The sequence below is a fragment of the Rhipicephalus microplus genome, unplaced genomic scaffold, assembly GCF_043290135.1.
Source record: "Rhipicephalus microplus isolate Deutch F79 unplaced genomic scaffold, USDA_Rmic scaffold_67, whole genome shotgun sequence".
Lineage (NCBI taxonomy): Eukaryota > Metazoa > Arthropoda > Arachnida > Ixodida > Ixodidae > Rhipicephalus > Rhipicephalus microplus.
In genome coordinates this window covers 1,143,434-1,160,578 of record NW_027464640.1, presented here as the reverse complement: position 1 = coordinate 1,160,578, position 17,145 = coordinate 1,143,434, and the positions used below count along the sequence as shown (strand labels likewise).

General features: G+C 44.8%; 1 protein-coding gene across 1 annotated transcript in view; it reads left to right on the top strand.

Annotated features, from left to right (window-relative positions):
- Positions 1-15,532, top strand: part of LOC142790047 (uncharacterized) — a 105,393-nt gene extending 89,861 nt beyond the window's left edge. The window contains exons 21-29 of the mRNA XM_075885079.1: positions 173-329; positions 2,367-2,734; positions 4,671-4,910; positions 5,967-6,037; positions 9,274-9,373; positions 11,250-11,606; positions 13,289-13,492; positions 14,823-14,924; positions 15,416-15,532. Coding sequence (XP_075741194.1) covers positions 173-329; positions 2,367-2,734; positions 4,671-4,910; positions 5,967-6,037; positions 9,274-9,373; positions 11,250-11,606; positions 13,289-13,492; positions 14,823-14,924; positions 15,416-15,493 — 1,677 coding nt within the window. The 3' untranslated portion in view covers positions 15,494-15,532. The remainder of the gene's footprint in view (positions 1-172; positions 330-2,366; positions 2,735-4,670; positions 4,911-5,966; positions 6,038-9,273; positions 9,374-11,249; positions 11,607-13,288; positions 13,493-14,822; positions 14,925-15,415) is intronic.
- Positions 15,533-17,145: the final 1,613 nt, after the last annotated feature.

Genomic DNA, 17,145 nt, shown 5'->3' with positions numbered 1-17,145 from the left:
TAAGAATTTATCGTAACGACTCCTGTTGTGTTAGTGCTGTCCCTTTCAGTTTTTTCGCCAATCTTCTAAACGTCTTTGGTTATGTCGACCGCTGGCTAGTTCATATTTCCATCAGCTTCGAAACCCCCAAAAAATCTCGCCACCGATTTCTAATACCGTGCAACATTCGCAGATGGGGCATACTCCGGAGTACTACCTCAAGAATCCGAAAGAACTGAGCATCAGAGACCTGCTGGCAAACTACCATACCCCGAGCGATGATGGCAAGTCGGCCAAAGCGGACGTGTGGCAGAGGCCGTCCACGCCTCCTGCCGCCGAGGATGGACATGGTGAGTTCACGTCAGGGTCGCCAGGTCGTACCGAGCTAAGAAGCAGATAATCATCACTAAAGTGGCCCAAAAAAGCGTAAATTTAATCAATATTTCTATTTTCAGATATATGTTTATATATAACAAAAATATGTCACGTAAACCCGATGGGGAGTTGAAAGAAATCACTTTGTTTTGCATAGTGGTAATAAGCAACGCTATAAACGAAAAGACGTGTTTACTCTTTACTATTGTCCCCAGGGTAGTCTCGATTCGGTTCAGTCCACGTTTATCCATGCACGATTAAACCACCTGTTGATTGACCACAAGGTATGTTTGACAACAATGGACTAACCAAGGTCACCGACAAACGCACTGTTAGTAAACAACAAAGCGCTATTGCCGAACGTGATGATCATTAAAATTACTGCGTTAGTGGGAAAATAAAAAATATGCCCCAAAAACGAGACGAGTGACTGGAAAAATTGTACGAGCGACTCGTTGAGAAAAGAAGCACGAATCCGCTTATCATATTTAGAATCGGTAACACTGATTCACGTACATATGTGGGTGTTCACCAGTGGCACCAGGCGTTTAATTTAAACAGTAGCTGCAACACTTCTTCAACATGCCCAAACAACACTTCTGATCGGTAGTCGAGGCTCTCCCGTGAAGACGAGAACCGAACATTGTAGCGCAACACGCAACCTCGAATTTACAATTAATTCTTAGTCAGCTAAGAATCACTCCCTTTTCCCTCTACTGATGATGTCGTATAGACTATTCTACTAAGAATCATCCCATTTTCTCTCTACTAAAGATACTGTACATACAATTGTACGAAGGGGTTTCAGTGCCGCCTTGTTCGGCGTTTAACCTTTATGTTTTACATCTATAACAGCTAAACTAACAGTGTTACGCTATTGTTACATACACAAGAAAACGTTTCCGTTGGTGCATACCATGTTTAGTGACCTTATTCATTTACATTTCAATATACAAAAACAAGAAAACGTCAACTTAACAGCCGAAGATGACAACGCCCATAAATAACACAGTCCATACTCGGATGCCCGCGCTATAGACCCGAATTCACGGGCATTGGCTGATTTGAGCATAGCGGGCCCCGTAGTCACTACACGCGCCACGGGAGGTCACCACGTGCTCGCGTGCTCGCTCGCGATCATACGGAAGGCAAACAGAGTGTTCAAAGAAAAAAAATAAGAAAAAGTGTTCAAGGTCATGGAGTGCGGATGTTGTAGCTTCCTTCCCCCGTGTAATCCTTCTCTGCTTAGCTTCCAGTGCTTTTATCAAGACGAGAAAAAAAAACAGAACAGAAAACCATCACAACGTTCAACAAATCTCTCAAACTCCGCTCGTACTTGACAGATTCTGAAAATCTTTTGCTGTTTTCGATTCGAAAAGCAATGAGCTTCTTTACGAATGGCTACTTAAAAAAGTGTTGCAGAGACCCTTTAGCTTGCATCAACAACGCTTTAAAAAAAAACCGTGCGTCTTTTTTTTTTTTTATGGCTAGACACTCTAACCAATATGCTGCCGGAGCTGCTGAATACAACTGAATATGATGTGCTTCATGCATGGTAGCCTTTTCTGACGCCCGCGTTCAAAGATGTCTCTTCCAAAATGAGCGGCACTATGGTCAACTATCTTTCGTACCCGCTACGCGTGCTAAGGGGCTAAAAATTATTGTTTCTGATCTTTTTATAGCCCATCAATCAATTTTCAGTAAAGGGGGAAAGAGGATATACGCAGTGCTTTCCTTCTATTTCTTCTCCCCTCCGGGCCCTTCTTTTCCAGGTATACAGTTGTGCAAGCACAATCGATCAATTTGCTGGCAGTTAGCGTTCGTCTGCGTTCACAGCGCAATTGTTTCTAAAGGGCAAACAAGAGTTTGTAATGACTTACGTTCAAGCACTCGGCGGGTATGTTTAAGGCATGCCTTTATGTAGCTCCTGGTGTCGCCCCCCTCCCCCCATACTTGCCTTGATGCGCTTATATGTCGATAATTTTATGAACCAATAAAAACCTTACTCGCAGGAGCATCTACTGCCCTTCCAGAAGAGCCTACGGCACCTGTTGCCCCCGTGGTGAATGGAGGAGCCACACAGCCGACGGTTGTGCCCAACGGAAAAGCGCAACAGCGAGAAGCCGCACCAGTGTTGGCAACGTCCGAGACGACAAAAACAACGAACTCGGTACCACCGGTGGGAGATGCATCGAGGGTTGCGCCCGCACCTCCCCCGGCACCACAGCAAGTGAATGCCGCATCGGTGCCGTCCGACGGAGTACGAGAGCCTGTCGAAGAACCTTTACAAACGGCTGTACGGCTTCCATTGGGAGAACAAGCTACGAGTCGCGCACCGGCAGCAACAGGCCAACCCGTGGCAATGCTTTCATCTGGCAAGGTTCGTGCGTCTACTCCATTAGACGTGCTAAGCGTTCAAGAAATGACACTCTTTGGCCAGCTCTGGCCCTTGCGCCAAACCAGTCCACTAGTCACTCAGACATGCTGTGCTTTGAACATGGTGCTTTGTGGTCAACTCCGGCCATTGCGCCAAATGAATCTGCTAGTAAGTCAGACATGCTAAGCGTTGGCATGTGGGCTAGTCGGTTTTGGGGAATACTATGAAGCATTTTACTGGTGAACAATGACAGAGACAGGAGTATCTATTGCTATCTTGTCCATGCCTTTATTCACCAGTACAACGTTTCGCAGTTTTCATCCGTTAGACATACCGAGTCCCGGCGATGATTGCCCAACTCATACTGTTTATTTTTTTTTATTAGGTGTTGTTGACATGGTGTTGGCGCTTTTATAACGCCGGGTACTCTTTCTGAAACTCAGATTAGTTAAACTGAAAGAAATGTAAAAAAAAACATGGCTGATCCCTCTGTCATAGGAGTCGGATAACATGATAGTGAAATGTGTCTTCACTAAAGTAGTACTTACAGGGTATTGATATTTGAGTGCTTGTACAATGTCTCAGTCTTTAGCGACCCGGGTGCTTATCGTTGTAGACCGAGAGGGTTTTACGTTCGGTTCCTCGCGGCGGAACCTTTCCTGGTTGTTTTTTTTTTCTTTCTCATTCGTTAGCATCCATTTTATGAACGCCATGTCCGTGAAGGAAATACGTCATTGAAGCCTTGGTGCAACGTGGCATAAAACGCTTTCGTGTTAAAAAATTGGCCGCCATCCAGCCCGATGAACGTGAATTTCCAGCAAAGCTTTTTTTTTTTACAAATACAACAGTAATATGAGGGAGATAGTTTTATTATTACTTCACAGTAATAATAGTAATAATCGCTTTGTCGTTGCGTTGCCACTATGGTAAGCCGTGATTGGTTCAGCGACTGTTTTCAGGAAGGTTAATTAGTGCCTTTCATTGAGAATATACTCGTGTTTACGGGAATAGATAGCTCGGCTAGTTTGTGAGAATTCATGTCAAATCAGATAGCGAAAAAGTACGCTCGTGTCTTTAATTTTTGTAGTCTACTCATAGCAATCTTAGAATAAATTGACTGAGTTGCTAGACGACTTTTTCTTTTTTATGTGAAAGCCGGAAACATACGCGAGGAGTAGAAAGGACCGTTTGAAGTCGTTCGAAGCCCTCGTGTGAAGTGCAAAGTAGCTGTAACCTATTATTTGCCGGCAGGGCGTGTGAATGTGTTGCTATTATTCGCAGGCGCATTGTCGTGTTTGTTTTCTAGTTTTTAATAATTATTATTGAAACGAATACCGGGCTGTATGCTGTACGCTGATTGCGAAGAGAGATATGGCGTTTGACTTTGAAAATGCCGCCCGGGTTCAAGGCCTTCGAGCGGTCACCTGAGTCACCGCCATCATAATTGACAGAGGGTGGGAAGAGACAGGGGTTAATCTCCTCTTCCCCCACCTCGCCCGGTGAAAACTGCCGGACTTTAAATAAAATTCATTCATTCATTCATTCATTCATTCATTCATTCATTCATTCATTCATTCAAAGGACATCTAAATCATACAGAGGTGAAAATTTATTAGTGCCGTTGCAGTTGTCAGTGAGTCGAAAGCGAAGGCGTTTGTCAGCTAGTCTATCCACCTTTCCTAAGGCCATTGCTCAGCGTCCGAGGTGGAAATGCGACGAACACGCGCATCTGCTATAGCTGAGGAGGACGCAAGCGCGGGCGTGTATTGGTACGTCAAGAGCCTGGCGTTTTGTGTTTTCTGTCTACGGAGATGAAATCTTTGTGGTGCAGAGATATACAGCTTCGCTGCAGAAAAAAAAATATATAAAATAGCGCCTAGAGATCATTGCTGTCAGTCAGTCAAGCTTACTATTTGATTTTGGGTTTTTTTTCTGGCAGTACGGACAGAATGGCGGCACCGACATGGTTCAGTTGGCCCAGTCGTTGTTGTTGACAGGAAGGACGCCCGAAGAGGCCCAGTACCTGCGTTCCAGCGTCGGTGATGCTCTCGTCGGGGCCCTCGCAGTCGTCGACAAGCAGAGGCCTTCTGACCCCGTGACCTTCGTCGCCTCTTGGCTCAAGCAGAGCCAAACGGCTCAAGAACCGTCGAGCGCCAGGGCATCGAACACCACTATGCCAGTGAGCACGATGCAACGTACAACTTTAGCCAGACTTAAAATGTGAAGTTTTATGCGCAATAATTCGATTATATGAATAAATGTTTCAATAGTTGTGTCTACTGGTACTTACCTTGGGAGCAGAAACCTGGAGGCTTACAAAGAGGGTTTGGCTTAAATTGAGACAACACAGTGTGCGATGGAAATGGAAATAATAGGTGTAACCTTAAAAGACAACAAGAGAGCAGAATGGGTCAGGGAACCAACCAGGGTTAAGGATATCATAGTTGAAATCAAGAAGAAGAAATGGACATAGGCCAGGAACGTAGCCCATAGGCAGGATAACCACTGGTTATTAAGGGTAACTGACTGGATTCACAGAAAAGGCAAACGCACGGGGGGCAGACAAAGTTAGGTGGGCCAATGATATTTAAAAGTTCGCAGGTATAGCGGGACAGCAGAAAGCACAAGACCGGGATGATTGGCGGATCATAGGATAGGCCTGTGATGATGATGATGATGATGATGATGATGATGAATTGTGTCAATCAAAACAAAAAGGTTAAGCCCCTTGAATAATTTTTTCCGTACTTGGATATCAGTATGTGGCATGCAGTAGAGTGGAACTCCAGATTCATTTTGATACTGGAGTTGTTCAACGGTATACGGACCTTTTTGCACTCAGTCTTCAATAAAATGCTGCCTTCGCGGTTGGGTATGGAAGCCGTGCTGACTTGCTTGGCAACTCCACACGATAGCCGGTGACCTTAGTAACACAGCAGCGACTTACCTCACATTTTTTGTTATACTTGAGCCGAACAACGATCACATATTTTCTTTCGTTTCACTTCATTCACTTTCAGCGCCCGTATGAATTAAAGCGAAGAGTGGCATTTAGCGAAACACACGCATGAGCTGATGGTTACGAGATGATGCTTTGAGAGTTGTCCCGTAAATCACTCCAGCACAGCCACATAAGCGCGTCATTATCGTGCCTTTGAGATTAGTTTACTGAGATTTAAGAGCGGATGCGCGGATATTAATCCTTGCTCGCCTCTGCATTTGCAATCTCGTGCAGGCGGTGAACTCAAAAAGCCGAGACAGCGAGGTTGTGTCCAGAGCGAACACACTTTCTTCTTCAACGACAAGGTAAAAACGCAAGCACACGGAGGGATCACCGGCTCAAGTTCTCGGATACCGAACTGACGCAGTGTTCGCTATTCTGTTGTTCTATTTTCATTCGTAACACGGCTGTGTTTCTTAAGTGGTCAGCACTGCTGTTAGACGCTGCAATTAATGGATGTTCCTAGAGTAGTTTCTATATGGACAGAGGGTGCGCTATAATTTAATTCTCGATGGGGAGCATCGACTGCGCTAACTAGAGTTTTCTCGTTCACTCTCGGCGCAACTTCTTCATTGGCATGTGGTGCTAAGGCAGACTGTATGAACTTAGTTGAGCGTTGCTCGTGGTCTGTTTCATTCACACCACATGCGCTTTGGTGTTGCAGTTAACCACGTTGATATTGCATTTTCGGTAAGCGCGACTGTCAGAGACGCAAGCAACATGCAATCAGGGTCGTTAAATTGTGAAACTGTTCTAACATTTCATATTATAAGATAGTCAAATACCTATTCACTCTTCTTGTCTGTGACGCTTTGTAATAACGACACTAAGGAGACACGGGTGTCGGCAGAATTTTGTCCTGAGAGTTGCAGAGCCGTCCATCGTCGCTATGGGGGAAAGGGGAGCACCGGCATGGCTTCGGTGGAGGGCTAGTGTTGGCTTGGTGGGAGAGACAAGTGCTCTTTTAGCATCCCCCCCCCCCCACCCTTGCGGGCGCCCATGCTAGGAGGACGTTTCTTCTCTAAAAGATGTCCACAAACTGCTTGTGCACGATTAGGTAGAAGAAGAGAAACATTTACGATTATGCTTTTCTTGCCTTTAGCGCGCAGCTTTCGCGCTCAATAAGGTCTTCGCCGCCCTGACGTCACCTGTTTTTTACCTGACGCCACAAAATTGCGAAACCTCGCCACACTTATATGCGCGCTTTGAGCAGTGGTTTGCAATGCTAAATAGAAGTGAAATAATTTTTGCGAATAAAGAGAGAGAGGTCAGTTACAAGAGTAATAAAATATGTCCACTCACCGACCGCTGCGCCACCCCCACCACCTAGTTTTAGAGCATTTAGCATAACGCGACGAGTAATTTATGTAATTGGAACATTGTTTTTGCACGCTCCGGTATATTTTCAAGGTTTTACCTGCATATCTGTGGTACAACGTGGGAGCCGCAAGTTGGTTCCCGCATTGTACCACAGCCAGGCACAATCGTCGCTGCGCATTATATTAAAATCGTTGCTGTTAAACGCAGTGCTAATCACTTCAGCATTGTTCACTGGTGTTACATTTTTGCAAAAAAAAGTGCCACTTTTAACACTTAGCACTCTCGTACTCAGCTAATTTTCTTGCGAGTCATTTGCTGTGGGCCATGTGAGCCATAAGAGTCTTCTCCTTGGCTCCAAATTTGTGATCAGTCTTTGCTTACGGCATGCACGAGCGTAACACCCTGGTGTTAAGCCAAAGCAAGCGACTGAAGCTAAAATGATGCATTTAACGAGCTTGGTGTTTTAGGATAACAGAGTAGTGTTAAAAATGTAGACAGCCTGTTTGTAAGCACGTTTTTTATGGTGGTTGTGGTTGATGTGTGTACAGTGTGGCGCGTAGGAATTGAAGTACATGGTATTTTTTCACACGAGCTCTGCCTTAGCTTTTGGGTGTGCGAGCGCGCGTCATCATTCTTACAAGGCACTGAAGAGTTGTGGTGGTTTCGTCCTTAGGCTTAACTCAGGTGTAGTGCTTTATTTTTTCAGTAACGTTTGACAAAGTGATAGGCGATGTCTAGAACGTTTGATGTACACTTTGTATTTAGGTGCGATATATTGCGGCAGGGCACTCTTAATATACCAGAAGTTTCAAAGCCTGCGCGGCTGTACGAAGCGATGGTAATTTCAGTAAAAATATATATAAATAGAGGTTAATATAAGAAATGACACAATGAAGAGCCAACATTGTTTCTTAAATGATAATCGGTGTTCAGAATGCTTAATTTAATGAGTTATAAAGAACTTCTGGGCCATTAAATTGACACACTTTTCTTCTTTTCAACGTCTTTTCATCGTTTGCCTCAGTTTCGCCTGAAATATATTCTTGAGTTGGGTAGCACTCTCTTTTTTCAGTGCCTGCCATTTGATTATGTGCAATGTGCATGCAAGGCGATAATGTATATTTGGTTTGTGAGTGCATTAGCTTACCAGCCGGCTTAATTGTGTAAGCATTTTCTCTACAACATTGTGTGAATAAACAAACCGTTGTAGACTGGTGGAGTTGTCTCTTTCTGTCTGTTTCTTTCTGTCTCTCCCAAACTCTGAATAATCATTGGGGGTCTCGAAAACTCAAGCTTTCACGTAACTGCATAGAGTGAGATTATTTTCTTATGTTCGTATGATGTTACTTTATGCATTATGTTCATGCTTTTTCATTTATTTTTTGCTTTAGCAATTCAAAAGAGAAACTCCACAGCTACACGTCATTTCCGTTGCTTTGTTAGATAGCAGCTTTCCGTTCTTTCATATGGCGGTATTTTATTGCGTTAAGCAAATAAGTTTTTAATTTGTTTTACGCGTTTTGTTTGTTTTCCTTTGAATACTACATTTTGTTTTATATGTTACATCTTTTTTGCTTTTGTTCATTTTATTCACATATGTTTTATGAGTGCATGTTTCCCTTTTTTTTATTAGACGGAAACTCTACAAAACATAACACACACTGCAAAGTATGTTATCTTATTTAATTTTTGGGCATCCTTGAGCTAAAGCACTGGTATCTGTTTGGTGGTAGAAATACACATATAAAGACGGAAGAATGGTCGATTAAAATTAACGTAAAAACAGTTGCATTGCAATTCACACACACAAACAAAAATAAAAAAGATGGTTATCCACGTGGTTGCTTGTTCACAGGAATACAGGGAGGAGAGATCACAGAAAATAAAAATAAAAGGAGGATAGAGTTCACGCGCACAACACAGTGTACTTATGCTGTACATGAAAGTTTTCGCAGTTTCATTTAAAGCTGTGCTGTTTTCATTTAAAGTTGTGCTGAACCAACAAAATGTTGCCTGGTTGTAACGTTGTCACAGTAGTATTTAGGTATTAGTTTTCTTAACTATCAGGTGCGGAAATGTGTACCAAGAATCTTTATCGTACTTAACTGCGAAAGTATATCGATAATACGCTGGTTAGGGTAATTAGAGATGCGCAAGCAGGGCAGCTATCCGCCAAGCCTTCCATGGATTCGAGCCCAGCGCAAACGTTTCTGGTTTCTAGCGACGACAGCCTGAAGAGGGCAGGCTTCACAAACCCGTTCTCCGAGGAAGCTGCCATCGAGGAAGCGCAGCACTACATGGACGACTACACAAGGCTCAAGGTGAGACGAGAAAACCACACGCGAAGCGTTTGCATTCTCACGCCGCATGTCTTGGCCCACTAGTCATCATGGCATGTCAGTCATTCGGCAAATATATTCTGCTTGCTTGGGGATGAGATGGCGTAGCTAGGGCAAGAGAAGGCCTCTCTTGTATTCAGGAATATGGTTACTATTGGACAAGCCGATGTGTGAGCCAAGGTAAAGCGCTTAGCCGGAGGACGCGGGCTAAGTTTCGTCACATTTATGTACAGTCAAAATAAAAAACAGGAAAGCGTCACTGTACTTAGACTTCGGTGCTTTTTCAACAGTCTCTGATGGTAAAAAATGTTCTGGCCTTGCCCGCCATGGCATATTTTATAATCGTACTTATTGTCACTGGTCCTTCGTCAAAAAAAAATCTCTTATGAACCGCTGAGTAGATCCTGCATTTAAAATCGCAGAAAGGAGAAGTCTGCTTATGCGAGGTCAACTCAAGACTTTTTGAGGCTAGGTGCTTGAAGTTACTGCAATGTAATGAGATACCAGGCAGTTCTGGTGTAGCAGATATAACTGTTTTAGGAGACGCACGCAAAACAAAAAACAACTCACGCAGGGCCATTTGGGCAACAGGACAACTTAGACAACATTCCAGTCAGCGACTAACTGAAGTGGCACGACCATCCTAAATAGTTATTTTGGTCAAAAAGTGCATATTTTATTTAGCTCACTCAATTACTGATTTTTCAGGTCCTCTAACAGAGTGACAATGCTGTCGTAACAGACAGCTATGCAGCAGTACTGTATTAACGCTGGTGCTTCTTTTAAGGCAATGATATGGCGAGGCAAGTTTGTGAAAAGGTGTTCTTACCTTTTCCAATCCGCTTAGAACCAAAAATGGGGTGGAGTAGGGGCATAGACCCCTCCCTGCGCTGGATAGTTGAGCAGCCCAAACAGTTTATACAAGAAATGTTGCCGTATGGCCGAACAAATATTATGCCCGCCAAATTCTGTCATGTAAAGCATACCTGTAAAGCGTGCATCACTGCATAAAAGCCTATATTGCGGCAGAGCTGGCTGCTGAAATAAACCATGCGTAAGTTTGTTTACAAATTCTGATCCCTGCAGTGATCACTTCATTTGCAGAGTTTCTCTAGATGAGTAGTTAGTTGAGCGACGCACTCACCCCTCGCCCCAAGAAAATGGGAAGGCCAGGCTGCTGGTCTCAGGCTTCCCTTTTCTGGGACTTTCTCTTTCGTCTATTGGCTTACACACGTTAGCTTCACACCCCCGCAATGCCTTCTGTGATGACTGTGGTCGCGAGGACACCATGTGACACATTCTGAGTGACCCTCCTTGCTGTTATGTGCAAGGAAGATCGCTTCCAATTGCACAAACTCACTTCAACCAAATACCAATAGGAAAGGGAATGGTTACGGCATGTCGACCTTGATCGCGACTGATGGCGATGGAGGCGCTATCATAGTTTTTGAGGAACACGCGTGCATGCTTGGTTGTAACTTGAATAGGTGTTAGTCGTTACGCAGTGTCGTGGTGTGCATGCTCTCTTGATTCGCTTTCCCTTTTACGTCTTATCTGCATGGTTGCGAATTTCACAGCGCGAGAACGCGGAGAAAATGAGCTAGGGCAGTGCAGCACTTGTTTCTACTCTGTCCCAATTTTTCCTATGTTCTCGAACTGTGAAGCTCACAATCATCATTTCAAGCCAACTAGCTTAAGCTTTTACTTTTACCTTCAACTTTATTTCGCCTTTTCTATGTTCAGAGGTAACATGCTCGTCCGTTCCTTCTTGCTAACCTCTCCCCTCTTCGCTATTTTTTCCTGTTAGTCTTAGCATTTCATGACACATCTCATGTGGAACCTCTCTACTTTGTTGTAGGATGAAGATGGTCAGACGGTGCTGCATTTTGCCGCCTCGCACGCTCACAGCGAGGGTTGCTTCTACGCGCTGGTGCGCCAGGGGCAGGCGCTACTGGCTGAAAGAGACTGCCGCTACCGGACAGCGAGGGACGTGGCGCGTGAAGCCCAACAGAGTGACAACGTGCTCGCACTCGACGCCTTCGTTCTGGACGCCTTCCTGGAGCGTCGAGCGGGGCTCCTGCGCGCACTGGCTCACCGGGGATATGAGCCCCTGCTGCACGCCACCGACCGTCACGGACGACACCTGACGGCCGTGTTGGCCCAGTTCCAGATGACCGATATGCAGGCGCTCGTTCACGACATGGACGCGTTCTTCGTGAGTCTCGGACGCTGCGTTTTTCTCCTTATGTGGACACAATGCTGACTGACAGATTAGATGCCATGTGAAATGGCTTACCGACTGGTTTAGCAACCGCTGTAACTGTACCAAGTAGATCCAGTGGCGTTAGTTTCACACGAAGAACTGCAGCGCGACTTAGACGGAATTAGAAGACACATATAGACACTAGGTGTGTGTGTGTGTGTGTGTGTGTGTGTGTGTGTGTGTGTGTGTGTGTGTGTGTGTGTGTGTGTGTGTGTGTGTGTGTGTGTGTGTGTGTGTGTGTGTGTGTGTGTGTGTGTGTGTGTGTGTGTGTGTGTGTGTGTGTGTGTGTGTGTGTGTGTGTGTGTGTGTGTGTGTGTGTGTGTGTGTGTGTGTGTGTGTGTGTGCGCGCGCGTACGTGCGTGCGTGTGCGGCGCTGCGATAGTTCAAGTCTCTGCATTTCGCCGAGCACATGCCACTTCGTCAACGTCAAGGTACTTTTCGTTCTACGTCTAGCCTTGGTTGTCTTCTTCCTAGGCCCGCGTAATTGTTGATCACCTATCAGAAACCTTTCGAGCGACACGTAATGCAACAAAAAACTCAATGAATCATAATTGCCTGTAAAGCATGCATCACCACAAAATTACTATATAGGCAGCAAAGCGTACTTTCAAGACTGACTGCTCCGCGTATTGTTTACTTCCGTTAAGTTCACCGGCCGTGCTCCCATCATTCAAACACGCATGTAATAAAATATACAGCGTACTTATTGACGTGTATATATGCATATATTTAAACGCAGAAGAGTCTAGTGTTGGGCCTGTTGGTGTGCAGCTTCGAAAATCGACGAACCCAGTTTTCAAAGACACGCACACAAGAACTTTTGACGCTGGTGTGTTGTCGGCTAAATTTCCTTTCTTGTTTACGTGTCTTTCGAAGCTTGGTTCGTCGATTTTTCTATCCCTAAACGTACTCAAACTTTCTCATCCGTAATGCTTCAAAATAATTTTCCTAGATAAACAACTCTCCTATCAATGAGCGTCGCTGACTGGCAGGGTCAGTAACAACAAAATAAATAAAAGGATGCGGCAGTATCGTTGCTCTGATAAGGCGAGGAGGGGAGCAAAGAGCTCCCGAGAGTTTCGAAAGGTGAGTGGGAAAACTTTCGCAGCCACCTTCAGTGTGATGTTTTTGGTAAATCCTTCGCGGATGAATCTCGAAAGGTAATCACTGAAGTGATTCACTGAAGTACTGAAGTGATAGGACTAAGGGTGAACTCACTATTATTACTGGCGAAACAACTTACATTACTCGACTTTTGTTTCTGTATTATTTGCCCAAGGGCGCTCGAGATAGGGGAAATATAATATTTCAGCTTTACGTTAAAATCGGTCAGCCACGTATTGATGTATTATGTCAGCGACTTCTTATTCTCTCCTTGTTAGACTGCATAGGAATAATGATTGAACTTACTTAATTGGACTAATTATGCTAATATTAATCATTTGTATATATCACTCACAAAAGGTCGTGTGTCATTTTACGAGTTTTTCAGTCCTTCATTCCCCGTAAAGCAAACGAGTTTGTAAATTATTTATTTTTCGACAAATTGGAGGACAATGAGAATCGCAAATGTATTGTAGAAGTTTAATAAATCTCCTTTATTTGCTCTCTCTCTCTGTCTTACGCACACGCAGAAAGCTCGCGAGGAGCTCCACGCCTTCGTACGAAACGGATACCTGGAAGGTGTGCAACAGCTGGTGAAGCGTGACGTCAGCCTGGTGACTGCCAAGGGCATTAGAGGACGCTGCGCTCTGCACGTTGCCGTGCTCGCCGAGAACCCAGACGTGGTGCGACACCTGGTCAAGGCGTGCCCAGATGCGCTTCACGTCGCCGATAACGTGCGTGTCCACCCGAAGTAGTATATAATGTTGCTGATTTTCGCTCATTCACGTACGAACTTTTGTGCGCGTGATAGTGTAGCAGCAGAATACCAAAAAAATATAAAATAAGGCAGCTTCGTGCTAGTGGTATCATGCCTGAAGGAATTGCAGGGCTGCACAACCGGCCTTCGTCCTTTTTATTTTACTTTTTTTGCTTTCTTTCTTTCCTTCTCCCTCCTTTTCTCGTTCAGTTCGTTTAGCGGCGAAGCTGTTCAACACGGCATAAAAATGGCTGTTTTCCGCCGGATACATACATGGTTGTGCCGTTTCTAGCAACCACCGCCTGGCCTGGCGTTGCCTCGCCACTATGCTAGCTTGTGTGGTCTCAGGCCAAATAGCGCATGCGCAGTACAAACGCCGCACTGTTGTGCGTTCGGATATATGGTGTGTGGCCTCCTCACGATGTCAGGACAAGCCGAGATAAAGTGTTTGAGGTCCGCCCGCTGATTGCTGAGTTTACATTTGTCGGAGTAGAGATCTGGATATCAAGGACTATAAGCAATCGGGTTTGGGTAGGTGCTTGTTTACAATAGGCGCCTCGCTGTTCCCTGTTGTTTACTTAGTGAGGAATGTGGTGGAGGGTAATGCTGCCTTCCTAAGTGCTCGGTGATTTCCTTGTATGAGACCATGCGCTCTCTCTGCCCATGCGGGCTTCGCGTCAGTCCTGCACTTGCTCGGCTCACTATCTCTCGAGCTATGGTGTGTGTGGTTTCATTGCCTGGGAGAGGAGAGTCAGCGGACGTCCGTATACATCGCGTTCTCTTCGAAAGTTAGCCAGGATATTTTTTTAATCACTCGTTTCTTGGCCAATCCCCTAGCGTGTGTGTGTGCCGCCGTTTCGAGGGACTGCCACTACGTTGTGCACTCTACCTCTGGCTGGGCATGTTCACTGTTGACTTCCCAGGACTTATAAACGTCGTCCCGATCGAGCGAAAAAGCGCATAACAAACGCCGACTCTATAAGTATAGATTTAGACAGCATTCCTATTGGATAAATGAGAATGAAAAATGTTTAACTTCGTTCCTACCAACTACGCTTATTAAGTGTGCACTCGTATTTAAAGTTCCGTTTTTCTTTCACCCCAACACGCGATGCATAAATGCTATGTGCTCCCGAAACAAAACATAAGCGCAAGGAACCTCCTTGTCGTGTCACATCGTTTCACGTACCGCTCGTTGTATCTAGTATCTCCTTGATGCCTGAGCCTCCGAGCTCATCAGAATTTCAGAGACTGAGGGCGTCATTACGAAATGGCGTCTGTAACGAAACGGAACTTCTACCCTTCAGATGGGAAGGACGCCTCTGCATTACGCCATGGCGATGCCCCACGTGACCACCCTCGGCCAGATCTTGGTGCAGGGAGGGGCTTCGCGCACTTCCAGGGATGTCGTAAGTAGTTTTCAGTTTGTAACTCGAAGATTTTTAAATAGCCCCCAAGCCACACCACGTTCAAAGAGGAGACAGTAGTATCTCACTCGCTAGCTCCTCCTCTCCAGTTATTTCTTCATAAAACACGTGCAATGTGAGCAATAAGCGTTTGGACTGTCAAGATTTAGCGCTTTTCGACTGCATGCCGCTATCTCCGCTAGCGCAGTCACAAACTTAGTAAACGAAGTGAAATCGGTGTATGTAAATATATATATATATATATATATATATATATATATATATATATATATATATATATATATATATATATATATATATATATATATATATATATATATATATATATATATATATATATATATATATATATACTAAGACATGCGTTGCAGCTCATTGTCCACGTTATTGATATTCAGACGAAGGATGAAACTTTGCCAGTTCCGCTGTTCTGGATGAAAGGCTTGAGTTCGAGTCTTTCTTTCTTTTTTCAGAAAATGCGAACGCCCAGCTACTTCTTCATATACAAGCAGGAAATACTGAAGCTCAAAGAAGAGGAGACTCCCGACTAGGCACTTCATTTCTAAATAAATACAAATTTTCTACGTTTACAGGCATAAACAATCGTTCGAGACAATCATGCGAGAAAAGTGGCTGCCTTACCGAAAGTGTATGGCACCTGGTTACCTTATTTCGAAAGGACGAAATGTCTGAGCCACAGCTATGGTAAAGCGCACGGAGGCAATGGGTTTCCGCGTGCATGCATCGTCATTGCGAATGGCTGAGTCAATAAGGGAATTTATATTGATATAGTTACAAAGTAAAAAAATCACAGCATATCCCCGGAGTGAATGATGATGAGTGGGGCGAAGCGTCCGTCAGCCCGTCCCTACTTCCATCCGTCCGTTCGTTTTTGCTTCCTACCATCCGCGCGACCATCCGTGCATCCGTCCGTGAGTCCGTCCATCCATCTGTCTGTCTGTTCGTGTATCCATCCGTCTATACACTCGCGCGTCTATCCTTTCGTCCGTCCGTGTGCTAGTCTGTCTGTCCGTCCGTGCGTTCATCTAGTGAACACTCCAAGTACCGCCATCTCCCATCTTGCATCCCCTGTGGCATATACCCGCTCTAAAGCGGGTATGTGCCACTGGTGGCTACGTACTACTACATTCATACAAGGGATGGGCAGACCCACGCCTTAAGGAGCTTCGCCCCTAAAAAGCTGCTTGCTACTATAAGAACGAACATAAGCCCTATTCGCGCTGCACTTGTCATTACGCTTCGGCCTCCATCGCCGTCGGCATGAACATACGAGCCATGGGCATCACTGTTTTGTTTGGTTGGTAACAACTTTGTGGTCCGGCAGAGCTTTCTCCGACCGGGCCACTGTTCTCTCTGACAATTTTTGCAGGAATCCTTAAGGCATGGCCAATGTGCTTGCTATGTTTTAGCAGCAAATATAGTAGTCCACGGTGAGTGAAGTCCTCCTCGTGGTTATGTACATCGGATTGACTCGTCAGCGTCAACAAGTCACCTGTACAGAGAGAGTGGGCTAGGAATCGGATCGGTGAGACAAAATTAACAAATTGACATTGTATTTTTGAGAATTTTCGCTTGGGACCTGTACGTGAAATCATTTTCCTGTCTTCACCATCATCGGTAAAAAGAGTGACGCCATGAGTCTAGTCTTTCTCTTTCTCTGTGTATAAGCTACTTGTATTTGCAGCTTGTTTTAATGCCAGAGAGAATTTTCCGCTTTATGTTCTACATTGAAATCCCCGTTACATGATGATGATGTTTTCATATCGGGCCGTATCTGGGGCCCGTTGCATGCAGAGAACAATCGCCATGTGTTTCTCAATGCATTTAGCATGGTCGCTACGATAAGCTATCTACAATTTGATCTTCTCTGTCGAAAGAATTGCTCAAAATAACCGTCAATTCTCTTGCCCATGACCATTTGCGATTTTCGCTAATCTATCGAGGATCAAGCAAATGGTCCTGCCAGAAATTTACCCCCTCGATCTATAACAAGGCTGGCTTAGCTACTGAGGTCGCACAATTTTTCAAACTTCCCATATTTGCTTTCTTAGAACGGTTCTGATGATGTACGAAAACACTCGGAACTGTTTTAAACTCCCCAAGGTTAACAGCGATACCCAGCGACGTGTTTTGGCCTCCTCACGGTCTAGTTTTATGGGAAAGTTTCTCGCCTTCTTCGTCT